The 27,379-nt window shown below is 43.0% G+C and overlaps 1 protein-coding gene across 4 annotated transcripts in view; it reads left to right on the top strand.

Annotated features, from left to right (window-relative positions):
- The window catches only part of FBXW11 (F-box and WD repeat domain containing 11), a 68,136-nt gene that overhangs the window by 11,106 nt on the left and 29,651 nt on the right, over nt 1-27,379 (top strand). For 2 of the 4 annotated variants that reach the window (XM_077786723.2, XM_021544864.3), the window contains 2 exons: nt 4,514-4,615; nt 22,613-22,675. In XM_077786723.2, coding sequence (XP_077642849.1) covers nt 4,565-4,615; nt 22,613-22,675 — 114 coding nt within the window. In that variant the 5' untranslated portion in view covers nt 4,514-4,564. The remainder of the gene's footprint in view (nt 1-4,513; nt 4,616-22,612; nt 22,676-27,379) is intronic. The other 2 variants (XM_021544865.3, XM_021544866.3) reach the window with 1 other exon arrangement.

Below are 27,379 nucleotides of genomic sequence, written 5' to 3'. Positions count from 1 at the left end.
TCTGAAGCTGAAGCAGATTGCCAGATTGCACATGTAAAACTCCCTGGAATGTGGAAACGTGTTGTATGGATGGTGCTCCAACAGCCTTCCGAATCCCCCAGGCCCAGTGGGGTTGCATTTGTCCATGGGAAAAGTAGTGATGTGATGGCACCGATTCCAACAGACTCGTGTGGAGCACGTGGGCACAGGGCATCTCCCGGGCACAGCCTGGCTCTGGGGTGGCAGCAGGAGGACCCAGAGTGCTCCTGTTGGTCAGGCACTCGTGTCTGCGCCTCCAGGGACGTGCGGGGACCATCCCCTGCCAGCCGGGCTGTCCCTGGGGAAGCTTGTGTCACCACTGCCTGCATGTCCCACCCAGTGTTCACACACACCCTTGGATGTTCTGCTTTCTCACCTGTGCACACTCATTCCCAGCCCAGGGCTTCACCACTGCTCTGCTTGGCACTGTTTGAAGCCTGAACAGGAAAAGCACCAGGTCAGATCTGGAGGAAATCCCAGCCTGCAAACCGGGAGCTGGAGTTGGCTGCTGTTCCTGCCGAGTGTAAAATAATAATGAAGACCCTGAAACAGTGTTACTGCTCATATTTTTTATGTCTTGGTGTGGTTAATGCTGATTTTTAAGGAGATCTGAACTTGCCATTAAGTTGGAGGTGGGAGCATAAGGCTTTCCCAGACTGCCAGACTGCCCTCAAATCCAAGCTGGCTTTTCAGAGCACCTCTTGGGCTGCATTAAACTGAACTCCCAGCCATGGAGAGGGGTTTAATTAGCACCACTTGCCCATAAAATTATCTTAATTCTGATAAATTTAATTTAAGTGTTGGTGGAAATAAATAGCAATTGTGTTCATCCAGGCCTAAATCAAAGTAAACTAACCAGGAAATCACCAGTTTTGAATAGCATGTGTGTTTCTTATAGCTAAGTGTGAAAAAAATTGACAGTGAAGGTTGAGGTTATTTGATTGTACCTTTTCTGCATATTTTTGCCTTAAGACCAGAATATCCCAAGCTGTAAACACACCAATAAATTTGGACTCCTTAAATTATCTTGTATAAATAAAATTAATTGAGCAAAAAATTCTGAGGTCATAATTTTAATATTTTATAAAACTTGCAGCATAAGTCTGGGTTATATAAATGCTGTCATTCTTGGTTGTGACATTGCAATATTGCCATGTCTGGGTTGCAAAGGTGTTCTAATTTTATCAGAAATACAGGCTATAAGCATTTCTTGAGCAATTTAATGGGCTTTAATAAATGTGTGAGGGCTTTTAAGGGATACAAAAGTGTGAGGAATACTGTGTGACAGTATCAGATGCTCTGGGCATGTTACACTGCTTTAACCAAGCCATGTTGTAACCTGTAAGCAGAAAAAGGAAAACTTTGTATAGTTCAGGGCCTGAGAGGGTGTTTTTTTAATACCTCCATCCTAAAAGTTCCCAGCTACAAAGTTGGTTTATTGGATGCACAGTGTTGTGTGCTTTGCTATTAATATAAGAAGTTTTTAACATTTGAGTTTTAAAGACATTGAAGCATATTCCCTTTTTACTGAGGATTTACATGTTTCTCTGGGTATGTAGCATTTTGTATAGGCTGCTTAAATTTGAGATTTAAAATTGAAACATAAAGCTTGAAATATAATTCCTGGGGCTAGACCACCAAAGCAGTTCTTTGTGTATGGAATTAGCATCAATCATCTAATAATAAAATTAGAGTATGAATATTTGCAAGCACAAAGCTTATAAAGGCTCAGAATGAATTTCTTTGCCTGTTCCCTCCTTGGCCTGGGGCTCAAAGCCCCTCTCAGCTCTGCAAAGAGGACCTCCAGGTGATCCACAGCCCTCAGAATGTGAGGCAGTTAAAGTTCTGCATTGCTAATTACCTTATTCCTTAAAATCTGAGTTTAGGCCAAATTTCAGTTTAGGCCTTACCTTAACCTGATCTGTGTTCTCATTAATTCTGTGCCCATTGGCCACTGGCATTTTCCCCTTCCCAGGCTTTATTAAATGGTGCTGCACCTCCCTGGGCTCGTGGCAAAAGAAGGACCAGTGCAAGGTGAAACCTTTGGAACATTGTTAAGCTTTTATTCATGACAGGGTCAAGCAATAACATGTCAGGGAGGCACACAGATATTTGCACGTTCCTGTTTCGGTGTGAAGTGGGACACCATATTTGTAGCATTGTGCAATAGCAATGCTGCAGCTGAGTGTCCAGGGAGTTTTTGTAAAGCCTTTCATGCAGGGTTTCGTAATGCTGTGAAAAGGATTTTGTGCAGCTTGACCTTGGCATGGAAATGGCTTCGGTGTCCAATGCATTATGAATTAAATTTTTTTTAATGTTATCAAGTTACCCATTTTTCTCTTAAGCAATTTTCTCTTAAAATTCAGTTTATGTAGCTAGAGTAGCTCCTAGACTCCCCCACATAATAACAAATAAACCAGTGATTTTTAGCTTATAATTTGTAGACATCTACAAGTGCCAATTAATTATAAACATTATGCACGGCTTTTTACGCCAGATCTGAACATCTCAGGAGAGGAGTTTGCTGTGTTTATTATCAATGACTTTTGTTAAGTCATGTGAACAAAATTACTTTTTTTTTTTTTTTTTTTAAATCAGGCCTCTGTGTTTAAAAATGTTTTTGGGTTTTAATCAACACCTGCAGAAATACCCTGAATTTTGCTGGTTCAGTGTTGAAGAACAGCCATGAAGATATTGTCCTAAATAGGAACAAATAGTGAAACAGATTGGAAGGGGAATTTCTTGAATTATACATGTATTTTTTAAAAACAGACCTATAAAAGTATGTATCTTCAGTAAATGGGTTTTAACAGTACATCCCATCTCTTTTGAAAATACGAAAACCTCTTTTTTTTTTGGTGTCTTCTTGAAGTTAAGGTAGTTTCCCTGTTGTCATTTATTGACTGTCTTAGAAGTGTCCTGGGAACTAAATCTCCAGTGTTAGTGTGAGGACATGTCAAAGTTAAGTAATGCAAAGTAATGACAGATATAGTGGAGTAATTTATAGCTAAATCCCATTTCTCTAAACATTAAATAAAATTTTAAAAACTTTTAGTAATTGAAAACTATGGGTTTGTTTTACTATTAAAGAATAATACAATAAAACATAGATATGGCTATTTTTACCCTTGTCCATAAGATTCATGCTCCCACTCTTGCCTTCCCTTGCCACAGGCAAGGACATGCCTGTGGAATCAGCACCTTCCTGCTGGGTAAGAGGGAATTTCAATGTGTTTTGGTGCTGCTAGGGGCATTCTTGTGCTGGTTTTGCTGTAATTTCTCTCCTTAGCATGGAGATGAAAATATTGGTGTTCCTTTTGTTTTAGTCTTAAGATATGAAAAAACAAAAAAGTTTTTTACCCTTCAGGTGCTCTGGGCTCTCTCCCCCTCCTCGATCCTGGCACAAACTGCTTTCCATATGGCTTCACCTCCAGTTATTCCACTTTCATCTTTGACCTGTGTGGGGCTTTTCTTTTAAAGTTTTGCTGTCTGTTGTAACTAAATTGGAAGTCTGTGTGAAAAATAGTGAAAGCTCAGTCTGTGCCAAATATTGCAGCTGGGTTTGTGCACTGCTTGATGCTGAGGAATTGAATCCTTTTCCCTAAATTTATCTGGTGTATGTACTGCTCTGTCCTTAAAAGGAACTGGGAAATAATATTGGGGAGCTACAGAAGTTCTGGGGAGTCTGTCTGTATCAAATTTCTTCAGCTTCAGAAAAGAAACAAAAGGGATCTCCAAACTTTTCCTAATTACTCATGTCAGCAGTGGGGAATTTGGTAGTTAAGTTCGGGTGGCAGGATGAGTAGTAAATATAGCCAGGGGATGATTTGGCTTTAGGATATCTTCAACTATAATTCCAGCATTTTTCTGCAGTTCATTAGGATTCCTTGATTAAGCAAAACTTGGTCATGCAATTTGAACTTAGCTAAGTGTGGTTCTTCTCTAAAATGTGCTCCCATTGTCAGGTTGTTTGTCCCAGTGCAGAATAAAGAACCACAGTTTGTTTGAGAAAGCTGAGACACAGGGAAGTGCCAGACCTTAATTCCTAAATCTCCTCCAGGTGGATTCTAAAGCCTTGCCACCCCAGTGGCAGCTCCTGGCCTCCTGTCCCCAGCGGGACTGTGCAGGCTACAGCTGGGCAGAGATTTTGGCCAGACTGGGTTGCTGGGTGAGGCCTCTGCCCCAGAAGCTCTGCTGTGGGCAGCAGTGTGGGTGAACTAAAACTCTCCTGCTGGGAGTCAGTTAAAACGTCCAGCTGGGCACTAAAGCCACAAGGTTACAGAGGGGGAAAAGGAGCTCAGGCTAGAGGGATGGCTTGTCCTGATTGCTGCACAGGATCTTCAGTGGTTATTTTACCCCTGGCCAGTAACTGTGATGAATGTAGAAATAACATCGATAAGTACCCACGTTAACATACTAATGAGTTGCCTGCCTTGAGTGATTTGTTGTGGCATCTAACTGCTTCTTCTCTTCCTTCCTTTTTGTCACCCTGCAGTGTTCTGTGCCAAGGTCTTTGTGGCTAGGCTGCTCCAACCTGGTAGAGAGCATGTGCGCACTGAGATGCCTGCAGAGCATGCCCAGTGTCAGATGTCTCCAGGTGCCTTTCTTCTTTCTTGTTGTAAATGTTATGCTGTTGAACTTGTGTTAAACTCTCAGGACTCTGTTTAATCAAATTGTTTAGTCTGCTAAATGTTTTTTGTGCATCCTTTTCTGAAATCTTCTACTTAACTGCATTGTAGGAGTGACTCTTCAAGGGCTTTCTGTGTAGTAAGGCTGGGGGGGAGTTGTTGTCTTTTATTGCCTGTATACTGACATTGTGATACCAGTAGCATAGTTCTGCATGTTGCCTGCTACGTTTTGCTTTCTCGTTTAACTTAAAAATAACATAATGAGCTTTGCCATTTCTCTTAAATTGCAGTGAACTGACCAACCTGTGATGTTTGTGTGATTTAATTTAGAAAGGATAAGCTTTTTATTTGCTCCTAAGTTTGGGTGTGGGTGTAGCCTTACCTTAGACTTTGCACGTGTTTGAATTCAGAATAGTGAGCATGGAGTCCTGGGGTCTTTGGGTTGCCCTGTTAACTCAGGTTTTTAACTTCTAAGAAGTGAAGAACAAGGGATGGGGGTAGGGGGGTTGGTCTGCATAGAAAACCACTAAACCCTAAGTTGTCTGTTGTTTTTCTTCTAGTAAGCAGTTGGAGCTAACCTTGCATAACTTATAGATGGGGAATTGCTGCTTCATTGGTTTGGGAGGGATTGAGAATGATAAAAAGGGAGGTTTTGGGACCAGTTAACAAGTTTTTCCAGGGTATTCACCTTGGAAGGAAAATGCTGAACGTGCGTAGTAACTGTGGCACTTCCCAAAGTGTTTCCGAATGTAACATTTTTTAGCAGAAAGCAAGGATCATTTAAGGTTAGTCTGTTTGCATAAGAGCATTATTCAGTGGTTCAAGTCTTTCATGTGTATAAAATGAGTAGTTAAAAGAAATTGCTTTTTGCAAATGAAAATGAACAATTGAGTTTTGTGTCACTCCATTTGAGGTCAGCCACTGGAGAACATCAGTGTCTTACCTTAGAGAATAAGCAACTATTTCAAAACCTCTCTTCTCACCTGCAAAATGTGATCACTTGAAATTCAGCAAATCTGAATTTCAGAACCAGAAATTCCTCCAAAATTTTTGTTAAAATACAAATCTATTTTATCATTAGAATGCTTTATGTTTACAATTTTGAAATAGTTTTCAAAGAAAGGACAAAAACTCATGTCCAAGACAAACTTATAGATGGATAATTCAGTTTTATAGAAATGAACAGTCTCATGGCCAAATAATGCTTATGGCAGAGTGCCTACTCATGCCAGGGCAGAGTCCCAGAGGTTTGGTGTCTGTCTTAGCAGTATTTGCAAGCTACTTCTAATTTTGACAGGGTGGAATTGTTGGGGTGTCTGCAGGGCCAGGGGTTGGGCTTAGGTGATGCTTCTGGGTCCCTTCCAGCTCAGGATATTCCATGGTTCAGTGAAATACTGTGCCAAAATAAAGACTTTTTCTTTTTATTAAGATTTGATTGTTTCTGTAGAACTTCAGCCAGAAGAGGCTTTGAGACTTTTGGAAGTGTCTGTGAAGGATTATTTAAAAAAAAAAAAAAAAAAAAGGTTCTCCTTTTCTCCGTTTAAGGGTGTGTGACTCAGTGATTCTGAAGGGGAACTTGGAAGCAAAAGTGGTACCAGCTGCTTTCTCCATTTATTATTTTTGGCACTATGACTTTCCCTTCATTGTTTCCTGAACTCTAAGCCCACACAGAAATCAGGTGGGAACACAGGTAGCAGGAGCTCTTGCTTCTGTAGCACACATTCATTTAGGGTGAAATGATTAATAGGAAGTGCTGGAAGGGAAATACAGAAGCTCTTGGTGATTCTCAGGAGTTTTCGGGATTGTGTCTGTTGTGTGTGGTGTGCGTAGAGTAACCAGAGCAGGCCAGAAAGGGAGAAGCACAGTCTTCACTCTGGAGCTTTGGAGAATCTCTTCAGGAAGCCTCAGGAACCCATTCCTGGTGCTTTTTCAAACCTTTAGGCTTCAGCAGTCACCTGCCATCCACCCAAAGGAAGTAAGCAGGGATTAGGTTAGCTCTGCCTTTCTGTGAGGTTGTTAACAATCATCAAACCTAACAAGGCTCTTTAGAATCAAGCTGTAGCATTTCAGCAAGCCCCTCTGCCCATGAATTGGGAGAGGTGTTCCAGTTCTCAGTCTGGGTGTGTATTCTGTGCTTTCCTTCATGCAGTAAAATACCCTCATAGTGCCTGCAGTTTACTGGAGAAATATTTGCTTTCTGCATTCTGTGAGGTGTTAGTGAATGCAGAAGAGAAACAGGTAATTTATCAAAACATATTAATTCCTATTTGTGGTACTTGAGATTTCTTCTCATTACTCTGGCTTTTGGTTTGATGCTGTTAGGAAATTAATTCGCTGACACTTAACACTTGTTTCTGTTGCATGGAGAAGTATGTATTAAATGCAGTTAATAATACCTGAAACTGCTACAAGACCTTATTTTTAACTGCTTAGTTACCTTTAATGATGTTTTTTACATGAACACACTGATATCCAATAGTTCCTGCTTTCATTTGCTTTGATATGGACTTGTCTGCAAAATAAAAACTAAAATTGTTGTTCAGGTCTTTAGAGAAACTGGTTCTGTTAGCAGGTGTGTGATGCAACCCTGTGGATACAGCACCTTCCATGGCTTCATCCTTGGAGCACGGCAGGGTTTTGAGTGTGTTTTGTGGTGCTTTATTTGGGAAGTGGCTCCAGCAGGGCTGCCAGGCAGAGACAGGCAGGGTTCTGGGCTCTGTGAGTAAACATCTCCAGTGTGATGTGAGCACTGTTCATTAAGCAACAGAAGATAAGAGCCCAGGCATCACTTTGAATTATTGCGTAATGTAGGAGGTGATGAAATAAGTCTTTGGAAATGAATTATTAGAGAGATATAATGAAAATCCCAGTAACCAAATACTGCCCCACCAAGTTTCTTCCCTGTCTTCAGTTACACTTTTCTTCCACTTCTATTTTTACAAAAATAATTTTATCTCTCTTTTAAAACTCTGCTTAGATTTTGCTGTGCTTATTTACACCCTCCCAAGATCTTTGGGGTTCTTAGAAATTATTCTTTCCTACATCTTTCCATCTGTGCATGAAGTTTTCAGCTGAATTGCATGCAGTGCCCTGCTCCTCTGCCTCTGTGTTCACACGTGGGCTGGGTGGCCTGGAAGCTTTCTCAGAATGCATTCACTGCAGGAACAAGAAATGTCTCGCTTCCCGAGCTGCCAGTGAGAGATCTTAGCTTGTTTCTCCACAGGCCAGATCTTAAATTCATGCAGTGGCTTTTTCAGACTTGAGTCTCCCCTGACTCCTCCAAGGCCGTTCTCCCAAGTACTCTGGAGGCTTGGGAGGGGTTGCATCCATCCCAAGGCTTTCCTGTCCTTCATCCGTGGCTTCTGCCCAGTGGGGTGTCCAGCTCCAGAGGTGCCCCTGGATCTACATTTTCCTTTTCATGGAGTCCCCATCCCCAGAGGTGGCACTCAGTGCTCTTGGCTGGGTATTGAACATAAATTTCCCTTCTTTCCGTTTAAACACAGAAGTTTCCAGAAGGAAGATTATATTTTTATTTATTGGTGTTACAATTTAGCATTAACTTGCTTAAGCTTCTGTTTATTTCTCTTTACTAATTTTGAGTTTCTGTTGATGCTTCTGATACCAGAGGGAGACACAACAAGAGAAAGTGTAGTTTTTCAAACTTGTAGTTGAAAGCTAAGAATTGAACATGAAAACTTCTTCATCCTCTTTTCCCAGTACAAATTCAGGCACAGACACAATGCAGTTTTCTTAAAACCACAGAGTGCTGGAGATGGGCTCTGCTCAAACCTTCTCCTCCAGAGCATGAAATCAAATGGGAGATGATGAGTGGCTTGTAGCTCTGGAGCCTGCATCCCCTTGGAAATGTTACTCCCTGCAGCTGCTGAAATGAGTTATCATAACCAGACAACTGCTTTACTGCTTCTGTTGGGTCTGAAGTCATTTAAAAATACCTCTTTGACATGTTTTCTGGTATTTTGCCTCAAAACAGTGGAACTGTTACCACTTCTTTTTGGAAACAGTCCAACAGCTCCATTAAAAAGAAATGCATTATTCCTTTTCTTTAAAAGAACAGAATGTTCTCTCCAATATCTGAAATATTTGTGCTTGTTCCCTGTGTTTAAACAGACTTTTCAGAGACACAGAGCTTTCAAACCAAGGCCAGCGGTGTAGAAGCAATTAAAACTACCCATGGTGGGTCTGGAGGCAATGTGGGCAGGGGGATGGCCTGGATTCCCCAGTCCCTAAATCCGAGGTAAAAATGGCCAGTTTTCCCTCTGGTAATCAGTAGTGGTGCTTTCCAGTGTGTTTCTGGAGTCTCTTCTCGGTGAAAAGTAACACCAGTTTGGAGTTTGTTTTCAGCAGTTTCTTGTAATAACGTTTCTTTTTTAGTTCTCAGTGTGGGTGTTATGGATTTCGAGGCCTGATCCAACAGCTCAGTTTGGTGGCAGTTGCACATACTGCAGGCATTTGCAAAGGGTAGCACTGCATTTTACTCCCCCTGGTGCTTCAGTGCTTGGCCATCCTCGTTGTCTCCACCATATCCCAGCCTGTTTCCTTTGGAGAGCATCCCAGGGATGAGCACCCTGGGTGCAGTCTGGGCATCCCTTACAGTCACAGCAGCTTCTTGTGCTGCTTCCTGGTTGTGTGGCCAGCTGTGGCTTGGTGCTGGATCCAGACACCTCTGTCCAAGAGGATGGGGAAATGTGAAATGCAGGAATTACTTTTTCCAAGCATGGTTTATTCTCCAAAGGGAAAGGTTCTCATAAGCACTTCTCTGGTGTCCTTTGTATATCCAAGTGCTTTGGGCTTTATAACTTTAGTTTTTGACTGAGCCTGTTCATTCTTAGGGGCAAGAAGGGACCTTCTCTGTCTTGGGTCAGTTCCTAGTGTTTGTTTGGAAATGGAAGTGAGTTGTTATTCACTGGAATGAATCCCAGGACTGAGCTCTGAGCCAGAGCTCTGCTCTTTGCTTTCCTCAGCTGAGGAGCAGAAGTGTGTCCCTGATGTGTTAGAACCAGCAAAATGGATTAAATATCTGTGAGTTTTGGTTCCTGATTTGCCTGGGACATGACGTGCATCTGTCACTTGGAGCTGGCTATGGCTCCTGCTGAGGATTCCAGCTGTATTCCCTGTGATCAGCAAAAGGGGGGTGAGGATTCCAGCTGTATCCCCTGTGATCAGCAAGAGAGGGGAGCAGCCCGTGAAACCTCGTGGCAGGTTGGGGTCACCTGTGGTGGCCTCCCCTGGCTGGCACCATTTGGGTACTGCCAAGCACTGACCTTTCTGCTTGTGGGGAAAGAGTTTTGCTGCTACAAACAACCTGATACAGGAGTGCTTTTTCTGGGCTTTGTTGTCATACATTTCATCCCCAGGCTGCCAAGTGTGCTTGAACAGAAGAGTGACCCCTTTCAGGAGCCTGCTCCTCTTGGTGGGGAGTTCTCTCATGGTGGTCTTCTCTTCAGAAGTTGCCAGTATTCAGAAGTCAGTAATTGACTTAATCACTGATCTTTATGAGCCAGATGAGGTGGAAGTGGTGAAATGAGTCCCTCTGCCATACGGCACTAAACTGCTGCTGCAGGAGGGGCTTCTGTGCACGGCAGAAGTCACGGAAGCTTAGAGATCCACTCCTTACTCCTTTGGGTGACTTGTTAGCTTGCCTTTTTTTTTTTTTTTTTTTTTTTTTTTTTTTTTTGTTAGTGTTTCTCTCCCGTTCCATTCAGAGATTCCAGTCTGTCCACTCTACACTGGGCAGTGAAATAAACAGGGCTTATGCCTGTATTAATGTTCAGCTCTTTATTAAAAAGATCAGCTGGGCAGGGGGCCCGACACGGAGCTCACCCCCACTGTTGTAGCTTTTTCAGGTAGCTGAAGGGTGAGGAGGCTGCAGAGTCTATTGCTGAAGTCCCAGCAGCAGCTGTCCCCTCTCCTTTCCTCCTGTTAACACCAGGAAAATCTGCCTCTTCGTTCCTGCTTCCCACAGCCCGCTCCAGTCTTTCGGAGGCTATGGTGACAGGTCAAACGTCGGTCGGAGCATGTGTTTTCCTCTTCCTCAGCCAGCGTATCGTACCTGTCCAGCCCCCTCTATACTGTGTTTAGTTCTCCATTTAGGGGTGTCCTTCTCCTCCAAAACACGCTCCCATGGTTCCACAGGTTTCCCTATTTGCATCTTAGTCCTAGAATGGCAGCTTGGGTGGAGAGTAGGTGATTCTCCAGGTGGTTTAGAGAAAACAAACAGATCAATTAGCTATTTAACATTTCAATATCGGTACTTAACTAGAACCAGCAACTGTTCCAGTGTTGCCATGGGAACCAGGAAGGAGGCCCTGTCTCCCGGGGGCACTAGGAACTTTGTTCCTTACAGGCAGGTCCTCAATGGTGAGTTCATGGATCGCCACAAGGTCCTGGACCTTGCCTCGGCGAATCTGGTGCTTGTTGCTCAGAGCTGCAGCAGTGAGTGCAATGTCAGACATTAATTGTGTCCCTCAGAAAGCACTACAGTCCCACTAAGCCTGAGAGATTTCACAAGTGGTGGGCAGGAGCTGTTACTGCTGATGGCTCTTCTGAAGTGTCTGCAGAAGGGATGCTGTTAGCCACAGCCTCATGTTCATGCTTGCTCAGCCTCCTGTGGAAGAGAGGATTTTTTTCTCTCAGTGATCCTGTTATGGTGGAAAGAAATGTGTTAGGAAACGTGCCTTGCTCCCTGCCTGCCTTCTGGCAGTGCCATGCTCGTGCTGGGAGGGATGGAGGAGGGAAATCTGCCCAAGGAGAGGAGGAGATGCAAGGCAATATGTTCTGAGTGTGTGTGACAGTCCTCTTCCTTGCAGGTCTTGTCTCTTTGCCACAGAGGAATTTTCTAGGAAACAGAAATATATAATCAAATATTTCCCACCAAGGTTGAAACTACATTTGTGCAATATCTTTGCACTTCAGACTCCTCATCAGGCCCCCCTGGCAGGAGGGTGGGTCCCTTGCTTAGGGGAATTCAGCGGCTGTGTGAGTACCAGTGTTGATGGTCTTGCGGATACTGATGGTGCCACTCTGAGTCACCATCAAAAGGACACTTACCCTTTCCAGGACAGACTCTGGGTGCTTAGTAGGCTGCCCATTCCCAGCTTTCCCTGAGCCTTCATGATTTGTATCTGATGAGTTGTTTTGTAGGCCTTCAGGACTAACATTTAAGAGTCTTAAATAGATGGCTGGTTTCTTGTGATCCTTTGAAATGGTGGGAGAATGCAATTACATCAATGGAGGCATCAAGAGTCCAGGATAGCACAGCTGGCTACAGATGCAGCAGGGGAGCAAATGGTACCAATCCCCATCTGGCAGGGCTGGAGGAAGTGCTACAGCAGAGAAAGAAGGAACTATAGTGAGCTTTTTACTCCTCTGTGTAATATTTCTGTGGCAAAATGGTCCTGTATCCAAACCTCACTGTGGAAAGGTTTGGCTTTGTGGTGCAGGATGGTCTTCCACTGCTCCCAAGTGGATTTGGGATTCCTGAGAAGTTTGAGGTGATGTTTTTGCCCTCGAAGAGCAGTGCTGTAACTGATTTGTGTTGTCCTGAAGTATCTGTGAAATTCTATTTCAGCCTTGCTGGTTCCAGAGTTACCCTTCCCAAAGCTCCTTGAGATGGTGGGTCTGTCCCAGGAAGCAGAGCTGGACTTTCTGGGACTGTCCCTGGGTTCAGAAGCGAGGGCCAGCAGCTTTCCTTCTCCAGTGCTATCCTGTCCAGGCCCTAGGGAAGGGATTCTGCTGGCACTGCCACAGGCACAGGGCTGGTGTTGGGGTGCACAGCATGTCATCTGGTCCTGGCTTTGGTTCGCCCTGTGCCATAGCTCCGCTACCTTTCTCTCACACAAGAAGCTGTGCTGTGACTCCAGGCACTGATGATGTGGTGTGGATTGAAAATAATCTTCCCAACCTAGGAACCTGAGATGTGGGGCAACTGTTCCTGCTGTTCTCAAATCCTGTTCTGAAGAGTCTTACAGTGAGGTGCTGTTGTATTCATCAACTGGATCTTGAAGTTGTAGAGGGAGAAGTGGTGCTGACCTTCCAGTTCAGGAACATTTACCATCCATTATATAAATCACGTGAAATCAAAATTATGCAATTGCACGTGCCTTTGAAAATCCAGATAAAATCAGCACTCAAGTGCAGAGTGCCTAACCCCAGGCATGGCTGGCTGGATATTTTTTAAAAATTGAGTATTTTTTTACAACTTGTATTACTGAAGGCCTTTTCCTTTAGCTGCAGTTATGCTGCAGCCCTTGTGGAGATAAGGTTTTCTCCATGTTCTGGATGCTTGAATCTGTGCATAAACAAAAGCTTGTGTTTCAGACAATTAATGAGTGATTAGAATTTCCTGAGGAGTTGTTAAGATTGATAGACTTCCATGTGCTGCCAAGTGTGGAATACACTGCTCTACATTTCTGGAGGACAGGACTCTTCCTTGGAGTAGCTCACTAGTTCTAGGCTGCAGTTGTATTGAATTTTCATTGTGGTGGCTGCTTTTCCTGTATTTCTTTTGTGTGCAAATACCTTCTATTTTGCAAAAGATGAATAATTGATAGTTACTGCAGGTTTAGTATTTCAGACTGTTCAGTGGCTTTGAGTAACCTTTGTGTAGCTTTTACTGTAAAAGTTTTTATAGACGCCTATTCAAAACCCGCTTAAAGTTTTGCAGTGTCTGAGGCCCTTGAGTGTCCCCTCCCTCTCACAGCTCCTCAAGCCCCTCGTGCTGAAGGTTGTGCTTTGTGCTGGCAATTTGAGATAACTCCCTTTAGTTTGATATGGAAACAGCAGGAGAGATCTGAACCTAAAGTCCCTCTGGGAAACCGGGAATAACCTTTGAAGTATTTTAACTTTGTACCAGGCAGCCAAGTTGCAAATGTGTAGTTAATCTTAACAGAGGCTAATTTATTTTTGATGAATTTGAACTGATCTAATTACTAGCTTAGCCTGAAACTTGCTTCCCAGATGTTACATGTCCTACCTTTAATCTGGAATACTGTTAACATTTATTAATTTTGTGGGGCAGAGTGCTGTCTTCTGCCTTGTTTACTCATGAATGTGGCACAGAGAAAAATGTCCAGCTTTTGGAGCTTTTGGAATTTGATTTTGCCTTACTCTGTGGCCTGGGGGTGTCCACACAGCCCCTGGGTTTTGGAAAGGCTGCTCCATGGGAATGGCAGAGCTTGTAGAAGGGAACGTGGCAGGTTCTGGGCTGTGGAGCAGCAGTGCTGATGGAGCAGTTGGGTGTTGCAGGGATGCATCAGCTGCCTCTGGGGTGTCTTGGCTGCTCCTGAAGCCCTGGAATTCAGCTGCTGTTCTGTGCTCAACCCTCTGTCAGCTGTGCTAATCTGAGCAGTCAGCACTCAAATGCAACTTTAAATAGTTTGTTTTCCTTTTACAAGTCCTGTAAATGATGAGATGAGTGGATCTGAAGAGGTCTCTTTGCATCTGCTCTAAAAGGAAGAAAAGCACTGATAATCTTAAACCAGTATTTTCCCTTCAAATTTTCTTTTTTGGATACTTTTTTAATACAGGAAATAAAAAGTAAAGCAGCTCTTTACTAGACACTGAGACAGTTTCTAAGGTAGTAAATACAACTTAATGTTTTCATTATATTAAAAAAAAAATCCCAAAAGCTTGGCATACCTAATCCTCCTAACTGCCTAACAAAATCCAGTTATTTAGGGTAGCTTTTGATACAGTTACAAGTGCAGATGTTCTGAGCAAGTGTGTAACATGGTGTAGTCAAAGCTTTAAAAACTTAAGCTCTGCTTTTCGTTTGGAACTTTTAGTGAGTTTGCTGTGTAAGGGACATGGTTTGAAGTTTGCCCTGAGTTTTAAAAGTACAGAGGAAAAACTATTCTATTTGGGATGGATTAAGATTGAAAGTGCAGATTCTACCTAAATAAGGTTATGTGGAAAATAGATGAACCATTAGTACAAAACTACTGCTAATAATTGTAGCTGAGAACTTGTGGTAATTTCTCTTAATTTAAAAATATCAATTGAAAAAGCAAGCTAACACCTTGCCCCTGACATCTGTGTACCTTCCTACAGCCCAAACGTTTGTCAGGGCCTTGTTTCTGCTTTAAACATTTTACTGTTAGTTATTCACATGCAGAAAGGATTTATCTTTTGAGTTATTTGGCCTGTTAGGATAGTGAAAGTTAAGTGTGAGATGTTTTAGGCAAGTGACTGCAACTGTTATCAGTGATATCAGTGATAAGCCTGATGGCTGCTTTGGTACACAGTTTGAATATTGAGATTTGCTGCTCTGGCAGGAGTGGATTGGGATTCCTGCACACATCAGTGTCTACCAAGGAAAGCTGAGTGACTGGAGAGTGAAAGGCACAAACTGAGACACCTGGAAAACAAACACCATTCTAGGCTGAAGGTGGAATTAAAGCTCCTGTTGGGCTGGGCAGGGGTGGGAAAATGAATCCAGTTTTCATCTGGGTGAGCCTCAGCTGAGGCCTTGCAGGGAGCCTTGGCTCCTCTTACTGCTGGCTGCTCTTGCGCAAGCTGGGAGAGGAGGGTTTTTTTTTGTTTTGGGTTGTTTTTTTTTTTTAATTGATTATTATTGATTACAATTCTTCCCCCAGCAGCACAAGCTGAGATGTGGACACCTTAACCCCCAGCCCTGGCTGAAGTGCCAACTGCTTTTGCCATTTCTGCTGCGTGAGTGGTGCTCTCTGTCTGAGGGCAGGTGGACAGACGGTGATTTCTCTGTGTTTGGGCTCTGGTTTTCCAGCCAGCACAAGGGTTTGCACCGTGTGCGAGTTTTGCAGGCCTTGCTTTGGTGCTGGAGTGGTGCAGGGATGAGTCATCAAATTGCTACAATTACACAATTCCCTGCTCATTGTCCTTGTAAATACAACGTGTTTTTATAGGATGGGTACAGGCATGTTTGGGTTACTGACTCTCTACTCCAGACACTCGGAACATTAAACGAGAGTTTAGGGTGTCTTTGAAACAGTTCTGTGAGGAAGGTGTTGTTAATGTGATCCTGCAGTACCTGTTGAGGTAAGGCTGCCCTTAAGAGCTAACCAGTTACTGCATATTTAAAACCCAACAAAACCAAACCAAACCCCCACTGGATGTCTCTTGGGATTGCAGTAACTACATTGTTTTTCTGGTTACATCAGCTTGCTGCGTGGCAATGGAGGCATGCTGGAAAATAGCTCTGAACTTGGACAGAAGTGCAATTGTTTTGTTTCTTATAACAACCTACATTTAACTAACAGTCAGTCAATGTTTTTGATGTAAATCTTTCTGAGAATGTGTAATACGTTATTTCAGAAATTCTAAAAGCCCCAGAGTGATTTTGCTGTTATGGTTCTCCATCATCTGTGGCCCTTCATAGGCTGGGGTAAGGATTAAATTCTTGCCCTGCCAGGCAGGCTCATACTGCAGTTTGGACACACAAACTGGTGTATGAAACTCCTGGTAAGAGGATGTGCCATCACCAAAGGCTCACTGGTGCAGTTGGAGTCCTTGCTTAGTGTTTCATTGGATCAGAAAAGTAATCCTGAGCTGCTGAGCATTTTCATGTGTAATTTCAGTTTAAAAACAAGTTATGTTATGAGTCTGGGTACTGTCCACACTGACCTGACTTCTGAGGGCCACCAGGGTGATCAGAGCAACGGAGCACTTCTCCCATGAGGAAAGGCTGAGGAAATTTGGATTGTTCAGCCTGGAGAAGGGAAGGCTTTGTGGAGATCTAATTCCGGCCTTCCATGAGCTGAAGGGAGAACTGACTAGAAACATGGAGGGAGATTATTTACATGATTTTATTAGTTCCATGTGAAGTCAGACATACTGAATACTCAGAGATACACAGTTTTATGCATATATATATATATATATATATATATATATATATATATATATACACACAAGATCAGCAAGTTAATTTATAATGAGTTTAAGGTGAGGACTGATACTCTTGAAACAAAGTTAACATAGTGGTCCGAATTGCCAATCATCAAAGCATTGGTGATTAAGCAAAGTGATCTGCTTAGTGACTGCTTGTCATCTTTGGAACCTGCAGAAATAACTGTTGTGGAACATTTAGATGAGGTATGGCTTGAGATTCTCCTTTTCTGAGCAGAGGCAAGAGCAAGCAATTCTAGTTTTGGGAAACTTACTACTCTGGCCAAAAATTCCTGCAAAACAAACCCTTGAGAGGTGTCAAACTGGGGTATGGAAGAGCATTAGGTATGTTCTAAAAACTTACCATCTATAACTTGTGGTCAAACTTTAGAGTTTGAAGCAGTTTGAAACACAACCTGGGGAGCTGTGGTGGTGAATTCAGCATATCTTCTTTTAAACTTTTTGGTGGTTAGTCAGAGGCCAAATAAAAATTGATGCCCTATTTTCAGTTACGAGGGTTTTTTTCTAATTTTGCCTTCAGCTGTTGGCTCTTGGTAGACTCTTTAAGTATTTTAAGTATATTTTTGTTTGAACTTCCAGCAATAGCTGCACTAAAATAAAACCTGGCAGCAGGGAGAGCAGCAAGCTAGGTAAGAATTGAAGCATGTTCAGCCTAATTTGTGCAGATTCCCAGCGCTTACATAAATAGTTCAGTTTAAGCTGAAGCAAGCAATTACTAATTTAGACCTCAAATATAGACATGGCCATGGTCAGCAGAGTGAACCTTCTTGTTTGGTGGACAACCAACTGTCCCTGGGGGCCAAGGGGGCCAATGGAACTTGGGGACATCAGGAGTTTTGCATTTCTTCACAGACAGATCTTGAGGAGGGTGAGAAGGAAGGGATTTAGTCCTTGCTGTGAGAGAGGTTCATTCCCATCTTGTGCCATCTAGGTTAGGGGTTCTCCAACTTAATTTCATATTTGTGCTCTAGGACATTTTTACTAAGAGCCTCTCCATAGTTAGAAGAGGAAAATCCCCTCTTATCCCTGATCAAGTATCAAGATGTTGTTAATGAACATTGTTTAACAGATTCCTGGGTTAGCAAATGCTGCCCATTTCTCCCCAGGGAGAGGCTTTCATTTGGAAATGCTCTGAAGTGTTTGGCAGTTTGTGGCTCTTTTAAAAGCAGGAAGCCATGAGGGGCAAGTGCTCATTACTTTTAGCTAGTGCAGATGGCAGTCCAGCTTCCTCCCTTGCTGCTGGCTCCAGCTGTCCCAGAGGTTGGCAGATTCCTCACTTGCCCTGGGAAATGTGGGACCTCCAGCAGTGCTCATGTGGCAGAGCTGGGTTCAGGAGGGGGTTGAAGCTCCAGTGCCGTGTACTCGACCTGCAGAGTTTGACTCTGAGGTATCCAAGTATGTATTAGTTATTTTGTATTGGTTCTTCAGCTTCTTCAAAGTCAGATGTGGTTTGTTAAAGACATGAGAACCTGTATAGCTGAATTGGTTTAATTGGGTTTACTTATTTCATAACTTTAACTGAAATTTCCTGGTGTTCTTTTTCCAGAGAGCAGGAATCTTGTGACAAGTTAGACTGTTGAAGACTTAGCTGGGTCTTTAACTGAGATGGGAATTCCCAGTGCAGTTTCAAGGGCAGTGAGACATAGAAGTTCTTACTTCCTTTCCCTTTCATTAAAGCTCAAATATGAGACTGCTTTTTTTCAAGATAACACAACTGTTGTCTTGTTTTGTCCATCCATCCTCTGTAGCCTGTGAATCCTTTATTTGTCAGGGAAAGCTTTATTATCATCAGAGAAATTTAGCAGTGTTGTGAACTTTGCTCGGTGCTGAAACTCGTGTGTCGTGCCCCAGTTCCCAGGATTTCCTGCTATCACTTCCCTAATTGCTCTCCTGATACTGGAGCTCACAGTGGCTTCAGAACAAAGCTGCATCGGGCTGTTCCCCTGCCTGGGAATTAAGTGACTCAGGCACTCCCAACTCCTGGAGCCCAGTGCAAACCCAGGCTAAGAGCAGCCTGCTGGAAATCTGGAGCAGCCTGTCCAGGTTTGATGGATTTCTGCTGGAAAAGGTGCAGCTTTTCCTGCACCTGCTGAGGGAGGGGAGCCTTGCAGTGCCACTCACCTGCAGGAAAACATGGAATGCCTTTGTCCCTCACAACCTCACATCTATGGAACTGCTGTAGTTGAGACATCAGTTACTACCTGGTATCCAAGGATCTTAATTGAAACAATGATTTATGGAGTATTAGAATACCTACAATATCTTTGCCTTTGGGGATTGCCCATAGTTGTTTCCATTTCAGTAGCTTTTCATAATCCCCAAGGTAATTAGGCTTGTCAGTACCTCTTTCTCTCTGAGTAACTTGTGAACCTATTTTTGCCATGGTTTTCTGCACCCCATAGAAATCCCAGAAACTGGAGGTTTTGTGGAGCAGAAAGACTAAGGAAAGCCTGAAGTTTCTGTGGGACTAAGCAAGGAATGTGGGATATAAATCTCCAGGAAATGAGCTTTTAAACTTGCTCAGCTTGTGGAGCAATGTGTGAATTTTACTGCCATTTCTGGTTTCTAATCAGTGGAAATAGAGGCTGGGGCTTTGCTCAGTGTAACTCGATTCACTTGGGTTTTAACAACTGTGAGGCAATAATAAAACATCCCAGCTTGGACCCATTGTTATCTCTTGGCCATCACTGCCGTTCCCAGTAGGGATGGAGAGCACTTACTCCAGGCTGACTAATTAAGGAATGACAGCTGGTTGGAAATAATCATTCTACTTTTGCAAGAGCCATGAGCAACTTCACAGGAATTCCTGGAAAAAATTAACCTATAAACAAGATGAATTGACAATATTTAGAAGCCCTGCTTGCACTGTGAGAAGCTGCAAGGCTCTTGCAGAGGTCGGAATCACATCTGGAGAATGTTTGCAAGGGCAGCTCGGCCTTGCTGGGATCACTAGGATGAGATGTCCGTACTTCCATCAGGCCTTGGAGTTGTTCAGCAGCAGAGCTGCAGGGAATTGGGGTGAATTCCGAGGTGATGCCACTTCAAAGCCACCTGGGAAACCGGCTGTAGTGTGGAGGTGGGTGGGGTGAGCAAGAGATACCACTGAAGGGAGGGAAGAGCTGGAGTTGGAGATGCTTATCGGTGTTCTTGCACAAGGGCTGGAGCCCAGGAGCCAGGACTGGTGACACCAGCTGTCAGGAATTCTGAAATCCTTCTGCCAAGTGCTGGGAATGGACAGGACAGATCAGAACTGTCTAATTGCTTCTTCCAGCCAACTAGGCAGGATCGACCCATCACCTCCTGGTCTCCAATTAGTAGGCTTAAGTGCTGGATAGAGAGATTGGAGTCTGAATGGGGATGAGTGTGATGGGCGGAGTGATCCCAAAATGAAGTGTTTTAAGAGAGAAGCAGAGCAAATTTATTAGGAAGAGACGATATCATAGGGAAAACAAAAGATGTATTTGGGAGCAGAAAGGGAAAGGATGAAGGGTTTGAAAGCTCTAAAATACAGTAAGAAAGTGTGGAATGAGTCAGGATGAGAAAAGAAGAGAACACAAGAAGCTGTAGCAGTAGATGCCATTAAATGAATGCAGCTGTCAACTTCCTGGTGAAATATTTGAATACCGTATTTATTTCCAGCCTAAGAATCAAGCTCTATTATCTGCCCCCACAGTTGTGGCTCAGATGGTGATGGGACATGGGAGTGTCTATGGGCATCAGTGTATTTGGAGTCCCCATCCCTGGAGGTGTCCAAGGAACACCTGGAGGTGGCACTCAGTGCTCTGGGCTGGGGACAAAGTGGGCATCAGGCACAGCCTGGACTTGATGGTCCTTGTGGTCTTTTCCAACCTTAATGATTCTGTGGTCCTGTGACATTCCAAGGCTGTAGCCTCTCCCCAAAGCCTGCTGCCCAGTTCTTTCCTGGGGCAGCAGTGGAGGCACAGTGGAATTGAGGTGGGGCACAGCACAGAGAGGAACTCACTTTGCTGTCTGCTGGTTGAAAGTCTGATGGTTTTGGTGACATTTGTGTCCCTGCATTCTGTCACAGTGCTGCTATGCTGTAGTTTATTGCATGTTCCTAGAATGACATCCTGTTTAGGAGGCAGTTCTTAGTCTTCATCCCTGGGAAAGCTGGCAAAGATCTCCGAGATATTTGCTGATATAGGGAGAAATGCAATGGCAGAGTCCCACCATAGCCTGCTGAAGGAAAGTTAGGAGGGATAGATGGATAAAATGTGGGATTTCTCCTGAATTTGCTGACCTAAGGCACCTGTTTGATATTCTCAGTGTTTCTTGCTCATAGCTCCCAGGATCCATGGGTTTATTTAGCCTTCAGCTGCCAAAGGACATGAGATGTTCCTTACTTGTTTAAGGACACACTAATTGGATGCACAGTTAACAACATATAATCACTCTAACAAGTATTTCTACATATTCATATTGAAATAAAATAAAATCAAAGACACCCTGCACAGTTCCCTGGTGGCATGTTTGCTTTCCAGAATGGTGTAACTGGTGTGGGCTGGCTGGGTCCCAGTCAGTGAGGGCTGCTGTGTGTTCCCTGCTGGTGGAGAACATCCCTTGCACTGGTTTGTGCCCCAGTGAGAGGGGCTGGTTAGGACTTGTAAATAACTGGGATGGCCCTGCAGAGACTATGGCTTCAAAAACCATGGAAGGTGTGGGTGTCTGTTCTTTGGACATCCAGAAACACTAAAATTCAAGTTCTTGTGAAGTCACCCTAAACATCTTCTCCCTTTCTGGATTCCCCTCCAGTTACCTCCTGGGCTTGTATGTGTCATTGTCATGTGTGTCATAACCAGGTAGTTGGGTCTTTCCATCACCTGTGGTGGCAGTTCTTATCCTGTCATCCAAAGCCCATGTGCCACGTGTTTTCCACACCTTCAGGGAGGGCTCAGGGTAAGCTTGAACCAAGGCAGAAGGGCAGGGGAGGAAGGGTTGCTATAGATGGGATACTGTCCATTTTCCAGGTTCTCTGGGTTTGTCCAGCATGTCCTTACAGAAGAAAGAGGAGGAGATTACTGCTTTTGAGATTGAATTGTGTTTTGAGTGCGGGTGGATGTAGTTTCTAAGGAGTTACCCATAATCCAAGATGGCAGGAGTAAGGGAATTGTGTGATTTACTCCATTATATGTTTTACCTGAGCCCCTTTTTCCTGTTGAGACAGAAGGGAAGAAGCCTGAAATAAATACAGATGGTGTTTGAGGGCACTCAGTTTGTCCTGCTAACCCTCTGCCAGTCTCCTGGGCATGGGATTGGGGAGGGCAGGGCTGGGGGAAGCTGGAACTGCCTGGGAATGAGGGACTTGGGAGCAGGGAGGAGGAGATGGTGGGTGTGCCATGGACAGCAAAAGGGAGCAGCTCATCAACAACAGGGCCAGAAAGGAGGGAATGATTTTGGGAGACAGAAGTGAGCTCAGAGAAACATTTGCAGCTGAAGGTTTATAGAAATACTTCCTTTTGTTGGTGAAGGAAGGGGAGGGAAGAAGTAGTAAGGAGCAATTCTGCAATAAGGGCAGGGGTGACTGCCAAGGGTTGTAGACACAGCCTGGGCAGTGAATTGCAGAGATGTTCTGCAGAGAATGATCCCTATTCCGGGAGATGGGAAAAAACCATATTCTGTTGTATTTAAGTAGTGTATAGTGATTTTTTTTTTTTTTTTTGTGCCTAGCTGTATGCAATTTAACTTTGGCAGCAAGTGCTGGTTGAATACATTGACAGGTTTAATTGCTTTGGCTTGAGTAGGATGAAAGTGAATTTATTTCCCAGTGAGAAGAGCATTGAAAGGCTGCATGAAAACCTGTCAAAGGAAATTGAAGCGGGGTTGGGGAGTTATCTTTACAGTAAATGGAATTGATAAACATGTCAGTTAAAAGGGGAATTTATTTATAATACTCAGGTTTTGTGGCCAGAATTCTTTGAGTATTGCATTCACTGGGAAAATGAATTATATCTGTTCAATTGATTTGCTTTTTCGTAATGCTTGTAGAGCAGGAAATTGTCACAGAGTAAAAAGCTGAAGTAGTATTTGTTCTTTTTTTCTAGAACACGTCAGTAATGGAGGATCAGAATGAAGATGAGTCTCCAAAGAAAAATACCTTGTGGCAGGTAGGACTAACATGGATGTAGAAGGAGATGTGCCAGGATTTTGTATGTTCCTGCTTTTGAGAAATGTCCAAATCTCAGGTCTGCATAATCATCCTTGGATGTCGTTGGCTGTATCCTCCTAAAGTTAGCACAGCCTTTGAGTGAAGGATGATGCCAGTGGATAATCCTCAGGAAATTGCCAGGTTTGCTCAGATTTTATAGTTTGTGCTGACCTTGGAAGGGCAATGTTCTGTCAAAGCATCCTTGGGAATAAAGTTAATTTATATTTCTGAGCATGTGACTGTTGTTTAAAAAGTTCAACATGGCAAGGACTCACAACCCACTTGCTTTGAAGAAGTTTGGGAATATTTTGGAGGTGCCAATTGCTCCCCAGCAGCCACTTGGCTTCTGGGGGCTTAGAGGAGCTGGCATCACTGAGGCTGTGCTCAGTAGTTATCAGTGATGCCTGCCGGGGTGTTCTGAGCCATCCTGATGTGCAGCTAAAGCTCCTAGGATTTTAATGAGTTGTTCATTATTTATTAAAAAAATATGGATATTGATCTAATACCAATATCAAACTGTGACGGACAAAAACTCTCTAACAGTTTAAAGTTAGAAAGTGTATGTTTATTCGACACTAGGCAGTGTGTGGGATAGCTCCCAAATCCACACCTCCCCTTCCAAGTGATTACAGAGCCCTTTTATCCATACAAGTATTGAATACCCAAAATACAAATACATGTTCATCATTTTGGTACATCCCATTCCTCACTTTGTAGGCTAATAATTTCAAAAGCTATTCAGCATGTGTAGTTTGCTCCTTAAAATGGGTCGGTGTCCCTTTCATGGGGAGGGGTCCCAAAATGAGGAAGTAAATGAAGTCTTCCTCATTGTGACCTTTCTACCTTTTCAATGCAAATATGACAAATGAACTCTTGGTAGAACTCCCATTCCTTGTCTTCAATTGGTTTCAGAACAGAGGAGGCCCACGACTGTCTTATGTTCCTAAAAGCTATTTGTCAGTTTGTGTATTCTTCATTATAAACCCAGCTAACTAAACATTGTGTTGACAAGCAATCAATTATTAGTTAACTACAAACTCTTAACGTTATCAGGGCCTATTAATTTATTGTAATTAACTCTAATAAGGCTTATCTCTAACTAAAATCTTAGCTCTTCTAAAATCTCAAAATTCCTTAACATTTGTTTAATTCCCCACTTCTTTGCAATGAATAAATTCTTTTACTCAATATATAGATTTTTCTTCATCTGCCCAAGACATATGTCTAGTGTCTCTCAAGACTAAACCATATGCTTTTGATAATGAAGTTAGGGCCGTCATTCATCTTATCATTTTCCAATTCCAAACAAGTACCACCTCAAACAAAATTAAGCTTATACTAACTAAAATAAGCAACACAATGATAGGATGAATTAAAAGTATTAAGTATGCTGGTCGCTGTTGGTGACCACCCAAAGAGCACATCCCACCAGTGATGAGACAAGTGTTCCTCAAATAGCTTAAAAACTTCTTTGATGGTTTCTGTGTCATGGTGTATAGTGATTAAAATCTTTTTTCCCTGCATCTCTAATCCCTTTCAAAATTTCTCTCAGTTCCTGATTTATTAACAACTGAGCAATTAAAGTCAAATTCTTTCCTATGGGCACAGGCACTATTTCTTGTACAGTAATTAAATTAGCTTTTATATACTGGTGTTATACTACAGGTGCCTGATATGAGAAGTCACATCCCTCAATTTTGACAAAGTTACAGACACATAGATAGAACTGAGTCTCATTCATGCTTAGGTTGTCTATCATTATGGTGGGGCATGCTGTTCTGAGACAGACACAACCTTGTCCTGTATACACAAGCAAAGTTGTTTCATTGTCTGAATACATTTCAAAGTGGCAAATGCTTTGATCTGTATCCAAACATGTCTTTATTACTTTCTAATGTCCCCTCACATATGTACCCCAGTTGCCTCCTCATAGAACAGGGCTCTAGGTTGATGGTTTGCCACTTTCCTCTAATTTCTCGTGCCCATGTTCTATGTTCAGAAGGATATAACACAGTCCCCTCATGGTTTAATCCCAGGGGCACTATAGGATGAATTAGGCTCACTGATGCATTATGTATTGTTAAGACAAAGGCTGTTACTTTACTTGTCATAGGGTTATAAGTTAAATTGACCAAAGTCCACCAAGCTTGCAGTTCCCTTTCTATATCAGATGCACTATCCCAAACAATTCTACGGAGCTCAGCAGGGAATATTCCCTCCCCGCCTTCCCTGAGCACTGCAGCCGCTACTGACTGCATCCATAGTTGTGCTTGAGTACACCCAAGAGCTAGTGAAATGTTTTCGCTAGCTGTGCCTAATGCATTAATTATTAATTCATGGTCTTGCTCTTTGGTGTTCTCCCACCCTGGTGATACTTTGGATAACTTCCAACGGTTGTCACCCAGTGCTAGTAGCAAAGATTGTAGAGGTCGCTGTAATTTAACCAAGTCATTCTTGAGTGTTGTTAATTTATTCATCAATACTTCTGAATCTATGGTATTTAGCACTCCTAGTCCAGTCCCTAGCAGCCCAGTGAGATCCTTTTTACTCCTAAAGTTAGAGGACATTCGTTTTTGAAGCCAAGTGGCCTAGTCCATGAAAGAATTTCTGAGAAATGGGACACACTCTGGCTGGATATCTGAAGCATTTACCTGTATTCCCATTTCTACTCACTTCAGAGACCATTCCGGATTGACCATCAGTCTTTGGATTCCTGTTTTCTTAATAGTATATGGCCCAATTCTAGTAATCGTAGGAGCTATAGGCTGCTCTTCTATTTCTGGGATAACTGGCCTTGGGGTAGTAACAGCTTTCTTTTGTGTTGGTGGGGTAGTTCTAGTCCTGTTCTTATGATATTACGCTTGAGTGATATTAAAGTCAAGATCATACCCTCTTATTGCACATCCCTCTAGTTTTAATCTAAATTCAGGACATTTACTCAAACATTTGTCACAGCATTCAGGGTTAATCCGAATGAGTTTCATGGGTGATTGGTAAGCCTCATGGAACCCATCCTGCACAAATGCATAGTTACATCCCCAAACATTTCTCCCTTCCCACAAACGTGCATTTGTAACCTTTATAATCTCATTTAAGGCCCTACGAGAGTGGGGATCATAGGCCCTTCCTTGGCACCGGTATATTCGAGTTACGTTGTACTTGTGTGGTATTGCATTGGCTCCTGTTAAAACTATGGCAGTGGCTATAATAGTTACAACCTTCTCCATCATGTCCATAATTTCTATAGGTCCATTTATTCGCTGTTGCGGGTGAGCTTCAACCTCAGCTCATTGTCACCTGGTGTCACTTTCCAGACTCCCTCAGGGACTTTATTCACTCAGGAGTGAAGAATCCAGGCCTTCTGTTCTTTGATCTTGATTGCAGTAAAGGCAGTGAGGAGCACCTGGTAGGGTCCTTCCCACTGTGGTTCCAGGCTTTTTTCTGCAAAAGACTTAACATATACATAATCCCCAGATTGTACATCGTGTACTGGTCCATCTAATTCTCTGGTTTGAGCTCCAGCCACATATTTTTCAATTTCCCTCAATTGTTTATTTCGGGCTACCATATACTTATGTAGGGTTTCTTCCCTTATGTGTGTCAGTATGGTTCCTTCTTGAACTGCATATGGTCTCCCATATAATATTTCAAAGGGGCTCAATTTTTCTTTTGTCCTTGGTTTTGTCCTAATTTGCAATAATGCTAATGGGAGAGCTTGGGGCCAAGGTAGGTTTGCCTCTTGTCCCAATCTCACAATTTGTTGTTTAATCAAATGATTCATCTTTTCCACTTGGCCACTCGATTGAGGATGATATGGGGTATGTAGCTCCCAGTCTATCGCCAGGTGATGGCTAATTTGTTGCACAATTTTGGAGATAAAATGCGGCCCTCTATCTGAGGACATGGTGGCTGGAACTCCAAACCTCAGTATTATTTCTTGCAACAGTGCTTTGGTTACCTCTCGTGCTTTAGCTGTCCTAGTAGAAAAAGCTTCTGGTCAACCTGAAAAGGTATCAGTCAATACCAGGAGATAAGGTTATCCCCCCTTCCTGGGTAATTCTGTGAAATCGATTTGCCACTGCTGCCCAGGTCCGCAACCTTTCCCAATTTGTCCAACTTTAGCCCTTGGGATGTTTTTAGGATTAGTTTTCAGAGGCAAAGGCTACACTGACGAGTTACTTGTATTATTGTGCCCTGTAATTTCCTAGCTATAATTTTTCCTTTCAGATGGCTGTACAGGGCATCTACTCCCCAGTGTGTTTTTTCATGTTCTTTTTGCACTACTGACCACAACAAATAGGAAGGCACTACAAGTCTCCCTTCCTCTGTTACAGCCCATCCTTCTTGATTATAATTTGTTTTTTCTGCCTTAATAAGTTTCTTATCCTTTTTATTGTACACTGGCTTATCTTCAATAGAAACCTTTCCATCTGGGATCAATGTTGCTTCCACTGTCTCCTCAAATACCTCACCTTTGGTTGCATCTTTTGCCTCTCTGTCCGCCAGTATGTTCCCTTCTTCCAGTTCAGAGCTCACCTTTTGGTGTGCTTTGATGTGCATGATGGCTACCTTCTCAGGCAGTTGCACTGCATCTAGTAGTCTCAGTATCTCTTGTGCATGTTTACTATTCTTCCCTTGCGAATTCAACAATTTTATCTCTTTC

This window comes from Lonchura striata, chromosome 13, assembly GCF_050655825.1.
Source record: "Lonchura striata isolate lonStrDom1 chromosome 13, ASM5065582v1, whole genome shotgun sequence".
Taxonomy (NCBI): domain Eukaryota; kingdom Metazoa; phylum Chordata; class Aves; order Passeriformes; family Estrildidae; genus Lonchura; species Lonchura striata.
Note: the sequence above shows the minus strand (reverse complement) of the source record. Positions and strands in the feature narration are given on the sequence as shown.